General features: G+C 43.6%; 1 protein-coding gene across 3 annotated transcripts in view; it reads left to right on the plus strand.

Moving 5' to 3' along the window:
* Positions 1 to 17,516, plus strand: part of sema6a (sema domain, transmembrane domain (TM), and cytoplasmic domain, (semaphorin) 6A) — a 114,091-nt gene that overhangs the window by 50,685 nt on the left and 45,890 nt on the right. For all 3 annotated transcript variants that reach the window (XM_084358843.1, XM_084358844.1, XM_084358845.1), the window contains exons 4-6: positions 11,295 to 11,355; positions 13,098 to 13,160; positions 13,757 to 13,858. In XM_084358843.1, coding sequence (XP_084214969.1) covers positions 11,295 to 11,355; positions 13,098 to 13,160; positions 13,757 to 13,858 — 226 coding nt within the window. The remainder of the gene's footprint in view (positions 1 to 11,294; positions 11,356 to 13,097; positions 13,161 to 13,756; positions 13,859 to 17,516) is intronic.

Below are 17,516 nucleotides of genomic sequence, written 5' to 3' on the forward strand. Positions count from 1 at the left end.
AGAGAGTGTGTGTGTGTGACCAGTTGTCGTGTGGATTTAAAAGTGATTCCTCGAGTGTGATATGTGTGCATATGGATATACATTTGAGATGGCGAACATGTGTTGGTGTGCCTGTGGGCGTGGGTGCCACAGCCTGTGATCATGTGTTTGGGTGTGCATGTGTGAGGTCACCTGGTGCGCCGGTCTCACACTTGCATACTTGCTTAAAGCAGACGGGAATTCAGACACATGGCGGGGGTATGTGACCCCTGAATAACTGGGATAGCTGCCTCAGATTAGACCGAGCCGGATGACCGGCATTGATCCCGACACTGAGAAGAATGTTGGAGTCGATTACATGGCAACACAAATGACGGCCCGTGCGCAGAAATCTATCGGCTCGAGCGGGATATCGATGAAGACATGTAAAAGTTGAATGACAAACAGTTTAAGGCAAACAGCGAAGACAATCACCATCTCAGAAATCAATGTGAAAGGGAGCCAACAGTCAACCCAGCAAGGCTGGTGCTACGAAACAACGGACAATGCTGCAGGGAAGGAAAAAAAAAAAAAACTAGGCGACATCAATAGTGGCTTTTATGAATGTTGTCCAGTCAAATGACTTGTTTATTCTGGGGCCAGCATCACACAGCTTTGCCATCATGCCTCTAGACCAGTGAGCCTCAGTTCTTGGTGTGCAGCAGCTTGCAGATGGCCACTGTGAACGCAGTCCAAAGCTCAACACTGTTTCAGGCTGTTTTTTGAATGGCTGCTCAGTGTATTAAATCCCTTTGGCTCATGTTTTGGCGCTGGCAATAAAACGACAAGATTTTTTTAAGCTACGAGATGCATACAAACATAGCAACTGATGAGATTGTAAATAGACAAAAGTAGCTTAATCCAGAGAGGGAAAGAGGCAAGTCTTTGGCAACGGAGGAACTCAGCAACAGATGCGGTGATTGATAATTCATCCTCGGGTTGGAGCTTGAATGAAATGTATTGATTTGGTGGATTCAGACGCTCTTTTTGCAGCCCCTGTTTAAGCCATTACTTGTAGACAGATATTGAAAAAGATGGCATCTGTTGATGAGCTCGTGTATGTGTAAAATATCATTAGCCCTCTCAGACTCATACCTATTGGATGTTTATAATAAATTCAACACATGTTCGCACAAGTTCGGTCCCTTAATATTCTGAATCGTATTCCTCAATTTCCATCAGGTGCATTATCTGGAGGGACAGAACAGCCTGATAAGATATCAGACTGCTGTCTTTTCATATGCAGCCTATCAAAAGCCTCTTGTTTATTCAGTTTTAACAAGACAGGCGGTGGACTGAGCAAAGTACTGATTTCTCTCGATTTTCATCAAAAATCTGCTCTTAAAAGGGAGGATGCATGGCACATTTTCTGCTCACAAGTCCCTCTTTAACTCACTCTCTGCATACAAATGCGGTAGCAGACAGAGAAAATAGTGGGGCTTGTGTGTGAAGTAATTTATGAACGTGAGATTCAACCTCGTACCAAGTTGCATTGTGAGTAGCTTTTACGGTAGCTATCAGCTGTACATTATCCATGATAAACTGATACATGATGTAAATTAAAGTACAGGTAATGGGGATAAAACTTCTTCGTGCACAGGCTCAGTGGTAAATGTGTGTCTGCTGTCATGTGTGCTGTAGGTGTTTAGTAGCAGAGTCACGTTCTCTAAAAGCAATAAACTGTTCTTGATGCAGCGAGAGATGGACGCAGGAGGACTCCTATCCCAGCGGTCCATATTTCATGGTCAGGGTACACTATGTACAGCATTCAGAGGGAATTCATCACAGTGCAATGGAAGATTTATCATCCTGATCTCTGGAAATATATATCTGTGTGAATGTGTGCGTCTGTGAGTGTGTGGGTGTGAGGGTGTGCATGCAGGACTATGGGCGTGTACAGCTGTAAGCATAGCAAGCCAGGGCATGTCACTCCTCTCCACTGTGTGTGTGTGTGGTTAATCAATGGTTTTGATTGAAGTCACTTTTAATGTAGCAGTCAGGCGGATGTATCCGAGCTCTAATCTTCGTTCTCTTCATTCAAGCTCATTGCTGTCAGTCCAGAGGACGCCAGTATAAACTGTGTGTGTGTGTGTGTGTTCCTGAACTTCTACTGTTGTGAGAACTCCCTTCAGAGTGTTTTAAAGTTTAAGAGACTTTTTGCTAAAAAAAAAAAAAATCCACTCCTGATTAGGTCGAGACTCCAGCAACATCAGTAAGATGACTTGCAGTAGATGAGACAACCAATCTCATACATACCCAGCCAGTGGGACGCATGGGGACTTGGTTTATAGCTATATGGCTAAAGGCCAGTCACATACCCAGAGTGGCAGAGAGGCAAGGGATAATGAAGATGGGTGACTCCCCATTTGGTCCACGAACAGAAGAATTGCTTCTGTGGGGCGGCACCAAAGCTTGTATAAGGAGAACAGCTCTCACCTATTTACACTGTTTTGATGTTTAAGATTTAAGTTACAGTTATTATTTGCTTACTGGATTTCATTTTAGTCTCTAACTGGGTTTTATTTCTGTAGTTTTAGCCATGATTTCCATCACCAAAGTAATTGCTGAGAGGATACGATAGGATAGGATATGATATGGTACAGTACAGTACAATACGATACAAGACGATATGCTACGATACGATATAATACAATACAAAATACTTTAATAATCCCCCGGGAGGGAAACTAAGTGTCATTATACATAATGGACAGACAACATTAGTTTTGGGTCTTATTTCTGCAGTTTTAGACATAATTTTCTATCACCAAAGTAATTGCTGAGAGCTGGTGATACAATATGATGCGATGCAATGCGACCACTATTTTTAGTGTGATCACAGTTCTAGTCATCAACATCATTAACAGCGACAATCAGCAACAATGCTCATAAAAAAAACTGCATGCAGTAGAAGGTGAACCAAGAAGTCAGTCTGTAAACTTGTAAACCATGTTAGATGATTACAATGGAAAGAAAGGATCATGATTATTCCTTTTGCCTTTTCTTTTCCAAATACATCTGGCTGACATGTTTTCTTTTTTCCAAACATTATCTGACTGCTTCTTTTTAAGCAATGTCACAAAAATCTCAACAATTGACCAGATCCAATATTTTCGTTACGGATAGAAATGATGGCCAAAACCGAGGTTGTACGAAACAAGAATTTCCCTCTGAGATCAGTCCAAGGTTTGAAGACATGACAAGAGGCATGCGGTCAATGAGACAGACAGTCCATACATAACTGTGCATGTGAAAATGTGTGTGTGTGTGTGTGTTACTGTATAGCCTGCCTAGCAAGTATGCCCCAGGTCTCTCCACATGCAGGGCATAGTCGCCATTCCCGGCCCTCAGTCGGCCTTCACCATGGTAACACCAACCACACTCTGTTTACACCCCTCTATGAGGCTGGGAAGCATGGGAACCAGAGGGAGAATGTGTGTGTGTGTGTGTGGGGGAGATACAGAGAGAGAGAGGGACAGATCAGTGTGAGGGACCCAAATTTGTGGTTGCAACACACACACACACACATGCACGCACACACACGCACACACACGCACACTCAAAAATCCCGATTACCTTCTCTCAGTTGAGTCCTCTGGAACAGTCGAGCCTCTGTGGCTGCTGTTCTTCCCTGTCGGGTCTCTTTGGGTCTCTCAGTGGAGGCCACTAGAGTCTCCATTATTGTAGCTGCACCAAATCCTGTTAAAACCCACTAATGACTGGGATTACACGGTCGCCTCCTCTCTCTCTCCTCGCAGCACCAGCGACATCCAGCCACGTCCACACTCTGAAACAAAGCTTGCCGCCCCAGTGATCATAATCACCTGAATTAAAAGTTGGAACAAGTTTTTCCACCCAAAATGTAACTCTGAAAATAGGTAAAATATGTTCTTTCTTGCAAAAATACAGGCAAAACCTGGACATAGTCATGCATACTCTGGAATTTGTGTTATTGTTACAGCAGGAGTTACAGGTTGGGTTAGAGAGGCACAATCAGAGTTTTTGCAGCAGGCTAGAAGTTGTGTTTTGATATTGAGAGGCCGACAAAGGCACTCGTTCTTTCCTTTATATAAACTTTACTAGGTTATTACATTGATTACTTTTGTCCTTCTCCCCTTGAGACTTGTTTAGATGCTACATTGTTGTGTGGTTTCAGCATTACTGGCTAAGTCTGGCTGCTAGCCTAATGATAATGCAGTGCAAAATAAACAGTGAGGCATAGGCAATCTAATCTAAATGCAAATACTGCTTGGGTTCTGATTCTGAGCAGACATATATGGGTATACTTAGAATATCGCATATTAAAACATGTTGTAATCCGTGACATCCCTTTACCATGTGTAAAAACGTTAGCAATACTGCTTAATGACATTTCCTGTGAGTTGGTGTGCACAGATAATTAATTCATGCACACAAGTCATTCAAATGCACATATTCTCATTTTAGAGCATTAATTACGAATTCCTAGCAATTAAAATTGAGATCTTTTGAGAATCTTGGGTCCAATTTAATCATTAAATGTAAAGAAAATCCTCTCCTTTATGTTCTTATTATGCATGCTGGTCTGATAGAGCAGAGTGGACGCTTAAAACTGACCCAGCCACATACAAAAACACACAAACACTCAGATGCACACACTCACAAAAGGAAATGAAGAGAGATTATAGAGCTTCAACCTTCCAAAAGAACAACCTGCCTCAGTTTGGGGGTGAGTGAACCCTGACTTGTTGTATTTCATGCCACCGCATCACTGAGGGCCTCTCGGTGCCCTCAGCCCATTCAGAACCCCAACAACTCCCTTCACAGCCCAAAGGTGCCTGCTGGCTTCCCCGGGTTCCCTCCCATCCACTTTGTGAAGAGGATTTGAACCAGGGAAAGCCAAAACAATGTACAATGGAGCCTCCTCTACCACCCATGATCCAGTTATGGAGAGAGAGGAATATGGGTGAAGAGGGTGATGAGAGAGAAAGGGGCGGGAGGTGGAGAGGAGGGTGGACATGCAGGCATTTAGTTTGCGGAAAGAGGGGTGGTGGCAAAAGGTGCGGGGTGCATGCTAATCGCGTTCCCCTCTTTTCTGCTACCGGAGTGCGAGATAGTTTGACAAAGGCCCAGCAGATGGACCAAGCTGGCCCGCCGTCACCCCAGAAGCAGTGCGCTGTTATAATAACGACATTCTTCCACACAAAGCCCCTGTGTTCTCATGGCCACGCATGGCTACATGTCCGATGGAGACCCTCTATGTCACTCTATAGCTCTCAATCTCACACTCTCTCCCGCGCTCAGTCGGTCTACTGTCTTGCCTCGACCATTCAGCTCTGTACCCATCCTTTTTCACTGCCTCCATATTTGTGTCGGAGAGGATATTTGCATACCTTCCATCCTACTCATACATTTTTGTCGCTTAATTTCGGGAAATGCGAGCCCCACGCCAAGTGATTCACTTGGCAGCCAATTGTCTGCACCCACTGGCCGTCAAAGCTTCTGTTATTTTGCTTTCATCATCATCAGCACAGCCCCTGTATACAGCAGTGGACTTTTCTCTTTTGTGCAACGGCATTGTGCAGTCCTCAAAAAATGTTTGAGTCATAGTTGACACTCGAGAGTGAGAAAATGATCGGAAAGAGACTGACACAACCCGGTCGCGCGAATAAATGTTAGCCAGGTATTCTGCAAAACTGTGCATAAGTTCACACTGGACATTTCTTTAAGTTGCAACTGTCCATTTGTTTAGGTCGAATTTTCTATTTCTCTTTAGTCACAAAGCCGTGCTCATTAGGCACAAAGCCAGCTGGTTAGGGTTTGGAAAAGCATCATGGTTTGGCTTAAAATACCCGTTTCGGTTGGCACGCTCACGGATGGAGATTGTCTAGCTTCTCGTGAAAAATGAACCACAGTTCCTCAAAAATCTACTGGTGTGACTCAGACTGTGCTTGCCCATTTGACAGCCATGTTAACAAGCAGCTAAAAACATCTTCGGATGGATTAGTGAAGTCAGACCTGGTCAAACAAGACAAATTCTCACTGGGCTGGAAATTTCAGACTAATTTAAAGCAATTAGATGCATGTTCAGACACTCGAGAAATTTGTTTGAGGAAAAGGACAGTTGCATGCTGGTACTCTAAAACCAACAGGAGATGAGTTACTGTAGCTCCATGCACTGATTTCACAAACTCATCAACCCGGTCAACAGTGACACACAGCTCATTAAGGAAATTAAGCTACTCTAAAACCCTTAGCGCCTGATTGCTGCAATTTTTGCTGAAAGTGACACTTCAAATCTGAACCCACAGACATGATACACATATCATTATCTGCATCTCCTTATGTTCATTGCAAATTCACATCATTAAGAACTGTGTGTTCATCCATCGGTGCATTGCAAACAGGAACTGCTTGTAGCCGATTCTTTTGTTGGTGCCAATATGGGATAACAAATGGGTCTCAAGTAGTAGCCCACAGCCTACAGGGATGGCACCGTGTCAGACTTTGATGACCTCTGGCGCAGATTAATTATGATGTAGTTTGAATGGGCTCAGGCCGAAGCTTCCTGACACTTCCTGATAATTTCGTTGGACCCAGTCTGAAGCGTGTTGTGTGAGTGGTTCAGGATTCACCGTGAAATGTGACGTTAACTGAGGAAACAGTTAAAGGCAGTTCATCTCATGGGAGAAGAGGAGGGCAAATTAGCTGAATTTACATTGTTTTTACTAACAACAACTGTTTTTACTCATACAGTACTGCAGATGGTACAGTATATATTTTTAGATACGCCCTTCATTGTGTACTGCACTGTGTGAGTTGTTACAAATACTTTTAAAGGATTTAATTTAATTTAAAATGCCTGGGTTAGTTTACAAGTATACAACATCCTCATAAATACACATGAATGTATACGTGTACAACTGCTACATCTGAATGGATGCTATTCTAGGAAACAATAAACAATAGAAGACCTCCTTTTATGTTCACACTGACCTGCTCAGTACAAACATAAACAGGCTGTTGCACAATAGGATTAGGTTATATCATTACATTACATAGACCAGGCCAGCAGCTTTTACTCAGGGCGTAGTCAGGGGCCAAGTCCTGAAATCTGACCTCAGCTTCAGGCTGCTCGTCAGTCGGATGCCCGTCTTCTTTTAGGTTTTGAAGACTCATAACAGGAGAAACACATTTCACATTTAGCTTGTTTGGTAAATTTCCTTTTGTTTCTTGCATTATTCAATTAATTAATAATTAAGTAATCAGCATCTATTTAATGATTGATTAATAATTTCAGTGGCAAATATTCTCTTGTTCAGAGCTGTAGCGATAATCGATTAGTTGCCGACTTTTAATGAACAATAAGTCAATAAAATGTTATTAACAATTAATCTATTGGAATAAATTTTGTTAAGAAAAACAAAAGTCAAAATTATCTGATTTCTTCTCCTTAAATGCAAATATATTTTGGTTTATTTCATCCTCGGTAACAGTAAACTGAATATCTTCGGGTTGTGGACAACTCCTCCTTTGAGGATGTCGTCTTGGGCTTTGGGAAACACTGATTGACATTTTTCATTATAATCTGACATTTTATAGGCCGAGTAACTCGTCACTTAATCAAGAAAATAATCAACATTAGTTGCAGCCCTACTCCTGTTGCTGCTTCTCTCTGGTGTATGTAACTGAATATCTTTGGGTTTTTCACTATTGGTTGATATTACCTAAAATAAATGATTAAATGATTAATCAAGAAAATGAAGAAATAATCAGCAGATTAATCATCCTTAAATATCCTTCCAGATTTATGATCTAATAATTCCAATAATCATACTACTGTTTTTATTTAAATGCGTTTTGGTCCAGGATGTCGGGTCATACCTCATGACAGTAATGTAACTTTGCCAGGAAGTAAAGGCAATGAAATTTTGTCCATGATGGATCAAGTATCCCAAGCAGGTTTTCAGCTGGCCACAAGTAGATTTTCATAGTTGATTAAATAAATGGAAACCACTGGCTGCCTGGAAGGTAGGAAATCAATTTTAAAACTTCAGGTTTGCTTTGGAAAATGGACGCCAATAATGTCAAATATATTTGCTCTGTAGTTAATGGTCTACAACACACAATACCGGCAGTGTGGTCCTTAAAGACCCCGTCTTTGCGTTCTGTCCGTGAAGCTATCGAGATGTGACTCACACAGCAGAGGGAAGTCAGCGTGTCGTAATATGAGTTCAGGTGCAGCGGTGAAGAGGTGAAAGGGTGCTTGTGCGTGTTTGTGTGAGCATGTCTCCTTACACATGTGTGTGTTTAGAGAGCTGGTGTTGACACAGACACAGCCGCTCCATTGTCCTCCTCCATCTCCAGTCAGGATGTTTGAGGGACGCCTCATCGCTTGGCTCCCTCTAATCTCTGCTGGAACCAAAAACCCTGCGGCTGGAAGGCCTCGGCCCTCGAGGACGCTGTCAGCACCGGGACAAGAGAGGCACAAGACAGGGAGCGAAGCTGGGAAGGTTACTGCCGAAAATTATGGAGCAGTCAATTATAGATTTCTCATGAGCTGTTTTAAAATTGCAGGCAGTAAAATAACCCACGGGATTACACTAAATCCGCCAAGTAATCCTCTGATTTAATAGCTTTTGATTTAGTTTTGTCTTTTTAATATAAAGTTTGAATTTTAATATAAAGATATAAATGGAGCTAAATGAACAAGTCGCTGAACTTAGGGAGGCATAGTTGAACATTATAGTGATATCATCCATCAGCATTATCACCCATCATCTTTCTTTTTCATTTAAATGTTTCTTCTTCTCTGTCTGTCCTCTATCTGTGACAAATTACAGTTTCCAGCCTAATAATCAAATTTACTGTAGCTCCACGGGACTGTGGCTCCTGTTACCCTGACAGCAAGGTGGAAGAAAACACTGAGACACAGTTGGGCTGTTCAGGAACCCTGGAAATTCAATCCAGATCAATTAGCTTGAGTAGTGCAATGGTAGTGCCACCAGAGAGCCTTAATGAAAAACATTTCGCAGCGGAGTTTGCGGATTTTGCCTGAAGTGCTCGGTTTTTTAACCGCGGCAGAGTGACAGTCAGCATCTGGCTTTCGCTCAAGCAAGTGAACCTGAGTGGAGGAGGTGCATGGATCGCATCTCAGTGACCTGAAGTTGACTTCCTTCTTTGGTTTTTTCTTAATACATAAAAATGTTTTTAATTTCAGCTGATTTGAAAGATCAGGAAGGTTTTTTAAAGAACAAACAGAAATTTTGTGATGGTTATGGATTTTGAAGGAGGCATGAGGAAAGTGTTTTATATAAAAACCACAAAATGAGGAAAGCAGTTTACAAGAAACAAAGTTCTGGGCACATAAAACTTTTTAAAAACATTATTGATAATGGTATTTTATATACTTACTTACCTTAGTTATAGGTAACGTGACAGATCAGTGGACTGTGCACCACCCTTTCCAGCCAAGGTGGTTCAGGTGCTGGTTCAGAGCCAGTGCCTTCTCTGAAACCAGTTCTTTGCGTTTCCGTGAAAACTGGTTCCAGTGCGACACCAACACTTTGGTGGTCTAGAACAAAGGACAGCTTACATCAGTGGCTGGGGAAGTTATCGTGACCAAGGACCAACTAAAAGATTTTCACTATGGACAATTGAAAGAGTTGATGTAGTCTGCCATAGCAGTGCTTAGCAATGCTGGGAAATTGGAGACGTATACAGTGACTGAGTGATGTGACTCTATGGTGGCTGTCATCCAAAGCAAACCGGTTCTTAAAAGGTTTGCAGGTTGAACCGAACCAGCACTAGCACCAGCCCACAACCAGGCTTTGGTTGCTAAAGAGCAGATTGAAGTGAGCTTGCCTACAGAGAATTTTGCAACGCCCTCCGTTAATAATTGATTATCCTTGATCACAATAGTTCAGCTCAAAACTGGTAGAAAGTGAGCTGATTTTCCAGGAATCTTGAACAGAACCTGCTCGAGAACCAGAACTAATTTGCTGGAAAAGTGGCCTGATGAAGGCAAGATAGCAGAAATGGTTTGTTGAGGTGAATAAGGCATGCTGTATTGTAGAGGAGTTGTGTGATGTGTTATCATTTTCAGACTTTAGTCTCAGCGTAGACGAGGACAGAAGGAGCTGTGACAGAAAAAATAAGCAAAAAAAGAAATTCTCCGTGGCCTTACCGGAAATGTGTCCTCTCCCACTGAGAAAGCAGCACTGTTTTCTTAATTTCAACTGCACTCAAAGATTAATTATTCAATTTGAGCGTCATGGCTGATAATGTACAGTAGACTGGGTTTTATCCTCGAGGAGATGGCGGTGGCCCCCAGGAAAGCGATATAAGTGGATTCATTTCAAGATGCCTGTTCCTCCAAAGACTTTATTAGATTTAGTTAATGAGAGAGCAAGGCAGGCTGACTGGCTGAGCGCAGGTTGGGGAGCTGGAACGTAATTAAGCCGTGAGTCTGACGATGCCACTGTTATACACTTTGATTAAAAACACGTTCAACAGCTAATCTCCAACAAATTAAAGCAGTTACATCGTTTGGCACGGTCACCTTTAGTTCTCCCCTCGAATGAGGAAAATCTCTCTTTCTTGCTGTCTCGTCGGCTCACGCCGCTTCTTCACCTTCTACCCCGTGCCCCCTGCTGCACCCTCCCTCCCCCTGTCTGCACCCTAATTCTCCATGGTAAGTAGGTGCAGCTACATGCAGGGTCCACCAGCCGGTCCCTCTGTCAGAGATGTAGTTAACCCTTGTGGGCTTTATGTCTTCCATATGCCCTGCTGGGGTCTGTATGGCTGGACTGTGTAATACAGGAGAAGCCTGTATATTTCCAGGCCAGCACACACAAGTCTTCTTGTCTGAGCTATAATGAGTGTTAGTATAGATTTCCTGTGGCTCAAACACTAGGCTTAATTGACCTGAACAGCTCTGAGTGACTTGGCACCTCCCGTCTCAACCTTCCCCTCCTCCCCGACACCCCCCCAAGACCTTTCTCCGGGACAAAGAGGCTTTGTCCCTGGGCCTGCGCCACAGCGCTCTAAACCTTTGTTGACTGTTTCTGTCTGACAGAGCAAATAGCTCTGGCCTCCTTTTGTTTATTGTCATTTTTTGAAGTTTGAACAAAGTTTATACAAAGCCCCCTTTTCTGACGTTGTTTGCAGCCTTGGGGGAAAACAGAGGGAAGAAAAGAAATGGGTTTATTGTTTGTTGAATTTTTGACTGTCTGCTGCTGTCTGACCTTTATCTTCTCATCTCTCTCTCTCTCTGCCTCCCCTTCCATCGCTCGCAGGGATCACATATACACGGTGGACACGGACACTGCCAACAGTGATGAGATCTTTTTCAGTAAGGTGAGTGAGACGTCTGCCTCCGCGAGGACGCGTTGTTCTCGGCGTGCAGTGATTGACAACGTAACCCTAATAACCCGGCTCCGAGTGTGTGTTTACGTGCGCACGTGATTGTATACGTGTGCCTGCCAGCAGTCTTACTCACCCACACACCGGTTGGAGCCTGACGTGCTCGCCGCGCTGACCCCGTTAAGAAGATTATCCAATCAATCAGCTAGTTGAACGCCTGCGTCATCCACGCTCATCAGTGGGACGGCAGGAAGGTCTGAGCGGAAGCTGAGAGGACAAGAGAGGAAGTGAGGGATGAGGAGGAGGGAGGAAGATGAGAGGGAAGAAAGGAAAGGAGGGTACGCGTAAGATGAGATGGATCGCAAAAGGGCGAGAAAGACAAGATGGATGCAGAGGCGCGGAGGATCCCCTTGTATATTTTCAGATTATTCTAAAAAGCCTCTCATATTTACATAGGCCCTCAGATGTAATAACCCACTCTCCATCCCATTCCAACCACTCCTCGCTGGCATCACTTGCCCTTAACATAATGCATGCAAACAGAATTCAAACAAGGCCATTCTCGTGTATACAACAACCCGCCTTCCCTCCACCTCATCCACTTCAATGTCAGAGCGCGGCGAGTGGGTCTTAATGAGAGCAGGCTGCAGATGAAAGGCTGGTGGGAGACGCGCTGATTGATTGATGACTGTGGGTCTTTAATCAGTGGCCTAGCTCCAAACATGTTGTACAACAGCGGCGGCTACGCGGCGGTCTGAACCAGCGGACGGCGCTGACCCTCGGGGGAGGGACGAAAAGTGGAGTGTGGACCTGATATAGCTTAGCATTGACTGATAAGTGTGTGTGACAATGAAAGAGGCCTTAAAGGTTTGTGTGTTTGTAGTTGACTGGCAGGTATTGGCCAGCGTTGACCTATAGGCCAAGGCAGTGTGTGTGAGTATGTGTGTGTGCGTGTGTGTGTGTGCACAAGGATGGACAGCCTATCAATCCACAGAAACGAGCTCCAAGCTCTAAGGCGGGATCTGTCCTTGTTCTGATCCGGGGTCAGTATCTGATTTCCTCCTCGCTGGCAGAGAATTAGAAGTTCAAGGAGGTAAACTGATCTCCAAACGGCGCTTAGAATAAAGTTCACCTCGGAGCAGGTGCCTCATTAGAGGAATCAATGAGGGAGAATCTCAGATGATGATTATTGATCACAGTATGGATTGGTTATCGAGCTCTATGGTCCCTTTTTTTCCCTCCAATGTGAATGTTTATCTTGTTTGCTCACTCTCCCTCTCTCCTTAAAGAGGCATTATGTAGTTTTGGAGAATTTTAATATTTACAATACGAATGATAATATTTGATATTACTAATAATATTAATATTAAAACTCATATATTTATTTTTTCCATAACCAAATAAACAAGCTGTTCAAAGAGGAAAATAAGGTCCCCAGAACACTGTTTGAAGCTAGAAAGGTGGCAGGGTCCGCCAAGTATAAACAAAGTAAAACAGTTTGACATTGTGTTGTCCTTTAAGGTCAGTTTGTGTATTCAGTCATGAAAACAAAGGAAAAATCAGTCAATGAAGATCTTTGAGATTACTCCTCTCTTTGAAGGACTTAGATCCATTTTGCTCATGTGTTGCTCTAATTTAATTCAATGTGAATGTCTATGTTGTAAACCATTTTATTGATCAAAATAAATGATTGTTTGAGTCTCATCCTCTGCTTTACTCCGTCTTTCCCTCTCCAGAAAATGACGTGGAAGTCCAGACAGGCAGACGTCGACACTTGCAGAATGAAAGGGAAACATAAGGTACAGAAAATATAAACGCAACTTCTGTGCTTACACCCCAACTGCATTTATAGAACAAATGTCACCATAGTCTTCTTCACAAAACACTTCTTTAGCGCATCACACATTACACAATGCAGACAAGCTGCAACAGATGTAATTTCTCACAGCTTCTCTGTTTCACTGACAGACGCAGGAAACCCTGCAGGTGTCTTAACAGACGCCTGCAGTCCATAAAACTTTCTGCCGTCACATTTTATAGAGCACAGCAGAGAGAATCTTCGTATCAAATAGCACTTTTATGGTATTTACTGTAAGTTTAAACAAACGTATGCACAAAAAAATAACAATGATTTTATTATTGTTCCTCGAAGAGCATTAAAATAGCCTGTGGATATGTCCTAATGTGCCACGAGGAAACACGTTTCATCATTATATGCTCGACGATGCCTCTCACTGGTCTGTAGAGCACTACAAGCTGTACTTCAAAAGAAAGAAAAGAAAGAGCCTCTCCTCTTATAAACCACATGTGGCTTTCAGTGTAAGAGTGTCTGTTATTAAAAGACAGAGATGTCATCATGGACTTCCTTTCTTCTTTCTCTCCCGGCTCCCTGCAGGACGAGTGTCACAATTTCATCAAAGTCCTCCTGCAGCAAAATGATGACACCCTGTTTGTTTGTGGAACAAATGCTTTCAACCCCTCCTGTCGAACCTACAAGGTAGGGACACACACATACACACTCACACACATAAAGAAACAGCTCTTTGGTGCTCTTTGCCCCTTTTCAACCCTAATCACAGGCGCTCGTCAGACATATTGTGCGCATACACTCCTTTCTATCTGTGTCTCCTTTCTTTTTTTCCTCCGTCACCCACCCGCACACACACTCAGGGATATTTTTCACATGCAACCTCAAGCATGTGGAAGTTTTGGGTTGAGCTATCAAGCGATGGACATAGATGGATGACTTTCACAACTCAGCGGGCGCTCCTCCTATGTCTTTATCTCCAGGTGTACTTTGACACGCTCGATTTGGAAGCAGAGAAACCCAACTACCCACCTTCTTGCGCACACTCACACGCAGAAGTGAAGGTCCTGAAATTCGATTCGACCGTGTCCTGTAAACAGACGCCTGGCCGGCCCGTATTCATGCGGGCATGTCTGGAATAGATTCAAGATTCCTTCTGGAAAAGCAAAACCGCCCTGTGAAGATGCATTTCGGAGAGAGCAGGTAGAAATTCAGATCGACTTGACAGACAAAAATAGAGATGTCAAGAAGAGATAGACATTGGAAGAGAGAGAGAGAGACAGAGAGATTGGGACACAGGGAAACAGATGGACAAAAAAAGAGAAAAGCATAGAAAAGATGAGATTTTAAGGCTGCAGGCAGACAGAGAGACAAACATGAAAAGCAGAAGGGCTGCCTTCTAACTGCTGCTGAAAATGTCCCAATTCTTTCCTTCCCTAGTGACATAAATCTGATGTTTTTGTTGCCTTAGTGTGAAAAGTAAGCAGCATTGCCATTACACTGAGTAAATCTCAGCTCATTCACAAGACAAGTTTAACTACTTCTGCAAGCTGCAACAGCTGCAAGACATGCCACTGGAGAAGATGCAGTTTAGTTTCATTGGTAATTACCGAAATTGTATATAAATTGTATATAAATCATGCGTTTTCGGTTATTTCCTTTCCTTCAGTGTTTTGTTCCCGTGCACTTAAAAGACATTGCGTCCGCGTCAATGGGTGCTCCTCTCCACTGCCCCTGAAACGCCTCGTCAGTACTACCGCCTTTATTTAGGTGACTTAATTTAAGCTTAATTGGAAGCTGGAAACAGGACAGAGCCGACCAGAGACACGGTGAGCGGTGCTGGCTCAGGCGTGTGTGAGCTGACAAATCAGAGCAGACTATTCAGCAGGAGGGGCTTAAAGAGACAGGAGCTAAAACAGCAGTGTTTCAGACAGAAATTTCAAGGGTCAAGACAATGTAGTGTATTGAAGCACTGGTATGTATGAGAAAATTAGTGTGATGAGTGTTTTTTCAGCATTAAAGCATGTAAACATATTCTAGAAGTAACCCAAAATAAAATCCTGAACCTGAAAATGAGCATAATACGTCTCCTTTAAGGCACCTGCTATGCCTGAAATATTAGGAAATGTGATTTAAACAACATTGTCATTTCATTTAAGTATCTGAAGGGGTTTTATTGTAGAATAGCTATGAGCTCTCATCCAGAAAAATCAGATACGAACAACGCCATACAGGCAAAGACGGAAAGACAGGAACAACCAGACAAGCAGTAAGAAAGGCAGGAGGGCAGACAGAAAGACTCTGTCCTGAAGGATGTTATTGTTTGGTTTGTTTGGATGTGATGCGATGGTCACGGCACATCTAGATGTTATCAGGGTGGCCTGTGGGGAAAAACTCTCCTGCTTTGGTTCACTAGATCTGTTTACCAGAGAAACAAGACATCTCTGCTCTGTTGCCTTTGTGGCTCGGCATGCTAAGCACACAGAGTGGACGTCTTTCAATTCACTGACTCCTCCTGCGGGGAAAGCGGAATTTATGTCTCTGCATTTATCAGGCGTGGTTAGCTTTTATAGCTCCTCCGGTTATGGTTTCAAGGTTTGTGTTTTAGCTGCTACTGCGCTGATATTGCTGCTAGTCTTGTGGAGTTAAGAGGGAGCGTTGTAAAACACAGTGAGGCTTGGTAAAATCCATACACACACGCACGCTTGCTTGTGCAAACATAAAAAATCAATGCGGTGCTTTACGTAAACTACTGCACACGATGGGCGATGTTGACATAATCTCAAAATAAATGAGGGATGTTTGTTAACACATCAGTCATGACAATATGATAAAACACAAGATTTTATTCAAGTGTTCATTAAAATATTTTTCCGTGTTTCCAATTTGCACAGTCCAATTAGCCCTTGCATATTTGAGCGAGTCGGTTTAATGTGCTCGCCGCCGCCCTTTCCCTTAAAAATTAATTCCACTGACTACACTGTAATTATTTTTCGTTGAATAAGATAGTCGCTTGACTGGAAACACTTGGATGAATGTGACACGACTGGATTCAGATTAAATGTAAAGCCTCTGAGATACTGACATCATTTAAAATGTTCTGAAAAATTACCACTGATCGCTTGCACACAAACATGCAAATGCACATACAAACGCCCGTGCACACGTGCAGTGAGGGAACAGCAGTGTGTGTGCATCCATACAAACAGTGACAACTGTGCAAACAGGCAAACACACACATTTTTACAAAATCATCACACACATACACACACTGTACTGCTGGCAGGCTGGCAGACTCTGGACAGATACCAGGCCTTTGACGGCGTGCTGGGTTCATCCACTCTGCTTGGTCAAAAGTGTGTATGTGTGTGTATGTGTGTGTGTGTGTGTGTGTGTGTGTGTGTGTGTGTGTGTGTGTGTGTGTGTTTGTGGTTAAATCCACCTTGGCCACAGTTTGCCTCTCCATCTCCCCAGTGTGACAGCGCTGAAAAGAGCTTCTGTTTCGGGGCCAGCCTCATCCCACATTAATCAACAACGCTGCAAGGGCGAGCGGGAGGGAAGGAGGGACGGATGGGGGAGCAGAGGTGGAGGGAGACAGAGGGGGGTGAGAAGAGACAGAGGGGGCAGGAAGGTGCTCCCGCCCAAACCGACGACACCCCGCGCTGTCCTCTGTTCCAACACCTTTTCCTGCCCGGATACCTCTTTATTTTTACCTCTTGTCTGATGCATTTTTTTTTAACAAACCCACCGATTTTCTCTCTTCATTAACTTCCTCCCGTAATCCACCTCTTCACCTTGTGTTGATAGTGTCAACCGAAACACACACACTCACACACACGTGCATGCAAACAGAGAAAAAAAACACAGACAGACACCTTGGCAGCCATGGCACAGTACTCTCCCTCGGCACCTCGCAGCACCCAACTCTCCTTCTATTCATCCCCCGTCCCTCCTCCTCTCCCTCCTGCCTTAATTCCTCTCCCCCCTCCATCGCTCCCACCACTCCGCCATCTTTCCCCTCTGTTGCTTTCTCCCTCTGTCACTCCCTTGCTGTGTTGTAATAATAAACACCCCATCCAGCTGGGCTGATATATGACTGGAGTCAGTTTCATCGCCTGTTGCCGGGCGAATCGGGGGAGAATCAGCGGGGAGGCTTGGAGGCAGTGGGTCCCAGGTGATGCGTCCTTTGGGTTGACACTCGTGGACTTAGGTGCTCTGGGAAATTTCATCCGTGCCAAGGCTTTGTATTTGAAATATGATAGAAGTGCACAGAGGGATTTAGGTGACATTTCATCAAAAACATGCCTTTCGATTGTCAGTGAGAACACATAATTAACCAAATGATTGT

This window comes from Pagrus pagrus (assembly GCF_965226575.1).
Source record: "Pagrus pagrus genome assembly, chromosome: 8".
Lineage (NCBI taxonomy): Eukaryota > Metazoa > Chordata > Actinopteri > Spariformes > Sparidae > Pagrus > Pagrus pagrus.